This window comes from Salvelinus alpinus, chromosome 23 (genome assembly GCF_045679555.1).
Source record: "Salvelinus alpinus chromosome 23, SLU_Salpinus.1, whole genome shotgun sequence".
In the NCBI taxonomy this organism is placed as follows: Eukaryota; Metazoa; Chordata; class Actinopteri; order Salmoniformes; family Salmonidae; genus Salvelinus; species Salvelinus alpinus.
Window position 1 is genome coordinate 50,042,804 of NC_092108.1, and position 6,727 is coordinate 50,049,530.

Below are 6,727 nucleotides of genomic sequence, written 5' to 3' on the forward strand. Positions count from 1 at the left end.
GGTTTAAAAAAATTTAAAACACAGAGAAGCATGTTCAAATATGATACATTTGATGCAATGTGTAGTGTCCAGCGAAATATTGTATATTACCCAATGTCTTTCTTGAAAATATCCAACATTAATCATCTTGTTTTAATCAGTCCCAGGGAGGGAATGGATACTATCAATGCTTTATAAGGATTGCGTTCAACACCAAAACGACTGTTACAGTAAGTCACAGAACATGTTGGCACGAGGCTTTCATTTTCACTTTGACATACAGTCGAAGTCGGAAGTTTCAATACACTTAGGTTGGAGTCATTAAAACTCAGTTTTCAACCACTTCACAAATTTCTTGTTAACAAACTATAGTTTTGGCAAGTCTGTTTGGACATCTACATTGTGTGTGCATGACACAAGTCATTTTTCCAACAATTGCTTTCAGACAGATTATTTCACTTATAATTCACTGTATCATAATTCCAGTGGGTCAGACGTTTACATACACTAAGTTGAGTGTGCCTTTAAACCGCTTGGGAAATTCCAGAAAATCATGTCATGGCTTTAGAAGCTTCTGATTGACATCAATTGGAGGTGTACCTGTGGATGTATTTCAAGGCCTACCTTCAAACTCAGTTCCTCTTTACTTGACATCATGGGGAAATGTAAAGAAATCAGCCAAGACCTCAGAACATTTTTTGTGGACCTCCACAAGTCTGGTTCATCCTTGGGATTAATGTCCAAACGCGTACCACGTTCATCTATACAAACAATAGTACGCAAGTATAAACACCATGGGACCACACAGCCGTCATACCGCCCAGGAAGGAGACACTTTCTGTCTTTGGTGTGAAAATTGCAAATCAATCTCAGAACAACAGCAAAGGACCTTGTGAAGATGCTGGAGGAAACAGGTACGAAAGTATCTATATCTACAGTAAAACAAGTCCTATATCGACATAACCTGAAATGCCGCTCAGCAAGGATGAAGCCACTGCTCCAAAACCGCCATAAAAACCCAGACTACGGTTTGCAACTGCACGTGGGGACAAAGATCGTACTTTTTGGAGAAATGTCCTCTGGTCTGATGAAACAAAAATAGAACTGTTTGGCCATAATGACCATCGTTATGTTTGGAGGAAAAAGGGGAACGCTTGCAAGTCGAAGAACACCATCCGAAACGTGAAGCACGGGGTGGCAGCACAATGTAGTGGGGGTGGTTTGCTGCAGGAGGCATTGACCCAAGTTAACCTTTACAGCCCCGGCGTTCCGCTAGCGGAACTCCTCCCACATTCCACTGAAAAGGCAGAGCGCGAAATTCCAAAAATATTTTTGAGAAATATTTAACTTTCACACATTAACAAGTCCAATACAGCTAATGAAAGATACACATCTTGTGAATCCAGCCAACATGTCCGATTTTTTAAATGTTTTACAGGGAAAACACCACGTATATTTATGTTAGCTCACCTCCAAATAGAAAAAAAGCACAGACATTTTTCACAGCACAGGTAGCATGCACAAAACCAACCAAACTAACCTAGAACCAACCAAACTAACCAAGAAACAACTTCATCAGATGACAGTCTTATAACATGTTATTCAATAAATCTATGTTTTGTTCGAAAAATGAGCATATTTGAGGTATAAATCAGTTTTACATTGCAGCTACCATCACAGCTACCGTCAAAAATAGCACTGAAGCAGCCAGAGTAATTATAGAGACCAACGTGAATTACCTAAATACTCATCATAAAACTTTTCTGAAAAATCGATGGTGTACAGCAAATTAAAGACAAATATCTTGTGAATCCAGCCAATATTTCCGATTTTTTAAGTGTTTTACAGCGAAAACACAATATAGCATTATGTTAGCTTACTACAATAGCCTACCACACTACCGCATTCATTCATCAAGGCACGTTAGCGATAGCAATAGGCACGTTAGCGTTAGCGAATAAACCAGCAAAAGATATTAAATTTCACTAACCTTCATAAACCTTCCTCAGATGACAGTCCTATAACATCAGGTTATACATACACTTATGTTTTGTTCGAAAATGTGCATATTTAGAGCTGAAATCCGTGGTTATACAATGTGCTAACGTAGCATATTTTTCCCAGAATGTGCGGATATTTCTATTAGACTCTCACCTATTCTGACCAAATAGCTATTCATAAACATTACAAAAAAATACATGTTGTATAGGAAACGATAGATCCATTAGTTCTTAATGCAATCGCAGTGTTAGAATTCTAAAAATATCTTCATTACGACATAAGACTTAGTTATGGTAAGGGAATAACCAAAACCTGAGCGCAAAGTTACTAGTACACAGTTCGACAGATATATGAAATAGCATCACAAAATGGTTCCTACTTTTGCTGATCTTCCATCAGAATGTTGTACAAGGGGTCCTTTGTCCAGAACCGTCTTTGTTTGGATTCAGAACGTCGTTTTTCCCTCTTGAATTAGCAAGCACACTGGCCAAGTGGTGCTAAGCTCTCCTTCGTGAACAAACGCAAACAACGCAACACGCCTAACGTCCCGAATAAATTTCAATATTCTAATAAAACTATATTGAAAAAACATACTTTACGATGATATTGTGACATGTATCAAATAAAATCAAAGCCGGAGATAGTATTCGCCCATAACGACAGCTTTCCAGTAGGCAATAACAGGTCCCTCCACGCGCCTTCCAGAAAACCTAAAATGGGGGACACGTCATTCCAAGAGGATGCATTATATCTCAGACCAAGATAATCAACTCATTTCTCCTCTCACTTCCTCTTGACATCTAGGGGAAGGTGTATGACGTGCACGTATAGTCATACGTATCATGCCCATTTATAGGCAGCCCCTTGAACACAGCATCGATTTCAGACTTTCCACTTCCTGGTCAGAAAGTGTGCTGCCAAATGAGTTGTGTTTTACCCACAGACAAAATTCAAACTGTTTTAGAAACTAGAGAGTGTTTTCTATCCAATAGTAATAATAATATGCATATTGTACAAGCAAGAATTGAGTACGAGGCCGTTTAAATTGGGCACATTTTATCCAGGCTACTCAATACTGCTCTATAGCCCAAAGAGGTTAAACAATTTAAAGCGCAAAAATAGAGCATCATCGCCATCTGGTGTTAAATTTATGAATTGCTATTTGTACACAGCTCCACATGTCTCAGTTACACCAGCTCTGTCAGGAGGAATGGGCCAAAATTCACCCAACTTATTGTGGGAAGCTTGTGGAAGGTTACCTGAAAGATTTGACCCAAGTTAAACAATTTAAAGGCAATGCTACCAAATACTAATTGAGTGTATGTAAACTTCTGACCCACTGGGAATGTGATGAAAGAAATAAAAGCTGAAATAAATCATTCTCTCTACTATTATTCTGACATTTCACATTCTTAAAATAAAGTGGTGATCATTACTGACCTAAAACAGGGAATTTTTACTGGGATTAAATGTCAGGAATTGTGAAAAACTGAGTTGAAATGTATATGTAAACTTCCGACTTCAACTGTAATTACATTTTATCAGTGCTGTTGTATAATGGATAATTTTTTTGTATAGCAAAGTATGGCTTTGCCTTACCTCTGTGCCCTGACCACAAGATCAACTTCTCTCTCTCTCTCTCTCAGAATATATTTACCAATGCGCCGCTTTTGGGTGCCTTCCTCGTCGTTGTTTTCGGCGGCGGCGGAAGTGCCATTTGTTACGGCCTATGCATGGCCTGGCGCTCAATGAGAAACACAGAGGCGATGAGAGACACAGAGGACGAGGAACCAATCACTGGGGAGAGGGTGGAGCCAAAGCAGCTCAAAGGTCCTGGGGAAGACAAGAAGACTGAGACGAAAGTGAAGAATCCGGCAGAGAAGAAGGCCGATTAAGTATGAAGTGGGTGGACGGCTGCCACTTCTGACCCTGAATTACTTTTTGTTCAATTGAAATGCCCTCGTGGCCATGTCTCCCTCATAAAATATGTATTCTGACCTTAATAGGACTTCCTGGATAAATAAAGGTTAAATAAAAAATTAACCTCTACCCGTTAGCCCCCTCTTGTAGATATAAGAAAATGGGATAGGTTTAAGCAATATGGTAATAACTTGAATTTCCTTCCTATAGACTGTGTGGTGTTTTCGCCATATTGCTTCAACGTACCCTAGGGAGGAGGTACTAGGGGTCAATTGGCGATTCAGGGTGAGTAGTTATCCTGAGTATGTTCAGCGATACTTGAATTTCTACGTCCTTAATCATTTAAGAAATGATTGGGGTTTTGTTGCATCACTCCAAACTCTTTTATTTATTTGATTTGGACTTTTTATCATATATATTTTTATTTAAAACATTCATTAATGAATTCATGTCAATTCAATGTTGTGGAAGACATTGAATTGTAGGGCCTATATAAACCGGAAATGTCTTCACAGTGGGTTACAGGAGACGTTTACAGTGAAAATGTTCTATTTTGTTCCACTGTGGTGTTAGTTTTTTAGCACCATCAATAAACCCAGCAAACAATTCTAGGTAGAGAACATTTTTGTAATGTTACCTGTAATGTTCTCCTGATATTTGTGTCCAGTATTCTGTTAGTTAGGGGAACATTCTATGTATGCTAGCAAAAATTCCTGAGAACCTATTTAGCATGTTTTGGCGTTACAGATTAAATGTGATGCCATCTTCTCAGAATATCCTATATTAAAGAGCAATTTCACCACTTTTCAACCTAATTTTAATTTACTAGCTAGCACAATACCAGCGTCTACATATGTGAAAATGGAGCATTTCTACATTTTGTAGAAAGAAATATAAAGTTAACAAGTTCTACACGATAATATCATCAAAACAGTGATTTTCAAACACTATGACATTTGCGGTGACATGGGGAGCAAGAAAATACTGGCTAGAAACTTGTTGCAAGTTTTGAAAACCACAGTTTTCATATTATGTAGACACCGGTATGGTGCTGGAGATAATGAATATGAGGTTGAAAGTGGTGGAATTGCCCTTTTAATGTTCTAGACACATTTCCTTGGAACTTTCCCATGTCCAGTTTTCTGAGGGTTAGGAGAATATTCCATCAAAGTCAAACATACACAGAACATGGTTGCCATGACTGTTCTCAGAATATAAGATATTAATCCAGGCCACCAAAGCTTTTAATTGAGTGGCCCAAAAGTAATTTTTTTAATTGGGTAAGCCCAGGCCACCTTTGTCTTTAGGTAAAAAAAAAGGACTGAGTCTCACTCTAGGTCTCTTGTTTTGCTATATGAATTTGGAAATAAGCTTATGAAACAGCTTGAAGGTAGACACAGGGACTATAATGGGTAATAAATGAAATGAGCAATCTGGGCAACATATTCATTCTTACCGTTTCCGCCCTACCAATTCAAGAAAGTGGCAAATCTTCCCATCGCAGTAAGTCTGTCTTAATCTGTGAGATCAGTTTAGCATAGTTTCCTGAGTAAAGCTGTGATGCGCAGGGTGTTAAAATAATACCCAAATATCTAAAGCCTTGTCTAGACCAATGAAAGGACACATCTGTATTCAACTGAGAGGGCCAATTTCCTGAAATCATCATAGCTTCTGACTTTGCTTCACTGACTTTATACCTAGACTGTTCTTCAAAGCACCTCAAACCGTGTAAGAGTTTAGGGGTAGAGGATAAGGGATTTTTTAAATACAGCAAAATATATGCAAAGAGTGATATCTTGTGTGTCACACCTTCATCCACTATACTTTCAATTTGTGGGTTCATCATCATTTCTGCCAGTGGCTCAATATTTAGAGAAAATGTTACTAGTTCCTCTTTTCAGGCTGAAGAATTGTGAGCTGTAACCTTTCAATGGGCTGAATCCCATACTCAATAGTGTTTGTTTTAGGTATAACCAATCAACCATAATACACCAAATCCATTTAAGCTGAGATGTATTAATGTTTGTTGTCTACCCTTCGCCAGTGATTGAATGTTTAATACTCTCCTAATATTGTTAGAAATTTGTCTGCCAGGTACAAAACCTGTCTGATCTGGGTTAATCAGTTTCCCTACATGTTTCTGAATTCTCTCAGTAAGTATTGTGTATAAAAATTCGGTCCGTGGGGAGAAGACTAAAAGGCCAAAATGACCTTCACTGGGACGGACCTTTACCTTTCATATGGATTACTGTAATGATTGCCTCCTACCACGTTTTGGGTTGCTCTCCCTTTGATAATTCACAATCACAGTATTTACTCTGCACAGAACTGGTGTCTTATAAAAATTACTTCGGTATCTATCTGTCCCTGGTTATATTATTTTTCAATCCCTTAATGGCTTCCTCAATCTCGCTTTCTGTAACTGTCCGTGTAATTTCGGCCCCCTCTTCCTCTGATCATTTAGTGCGATTTAAGTTAGACAAAAGGGTTCTAATTTGTTCTTGTTTATGGTCTTGTTCTGATGAATCGTAAAGGTCTTTATAATATGCTCCAAATGCCTCTGCAATGTCTCTTGGTTCTGCTAGCCTGGGATTTTCGTAGCTGAAAGGCTAACAACCATCTGGCTCTATTACCCACCTATTACCCACCTCTGGCTCTATTACCCACCTCTTGTAAATCAATAACTCATCTAATGTTTGTCTACATTCATTCAACTTATGCAATATATCATCATCCCTTGTTTTTTATGTTCTCTTTAAACTATCCCCAAACCCTGCTGTTTTTCAATACGCTGTTTCTTAATTTGGCACACAAAGCAATTATCTTC

The 6,727-nt window shown here is 38.4% G+C and overlaps 1 protein-coding gene across 1 annotated transcript in view; it reads left to right on the forward strand.

Annotated features, from left to right (window-relative positions):
• The window catches only part of LOC139551220 (protein disulfide-isomerase tmx3a-like), a 45,800-nt gene extending 39,542 nt beyond the window's left edge, over positions 1 to 6,258 (forward strand). The window contains exons 15-16 of the mRNA XM_071362696.1: positions 141 to 209; positions 3,627 to 6,258. Of these exons, the coding sequence (XP_071218797.1) occupies positions 141 to 209; positions 3,627 to 3,875 (318 nt within the window). The 3' untranslated portion in view covers positions 3,876 to 6,258. The remainder of the gene's footprint in view (positions 1 to 140; positions 210 to 3,626) is intronic.
• The last annotated feature ends 469 nt before the right edge of the window (positions 6,259 to 6,727 follow it).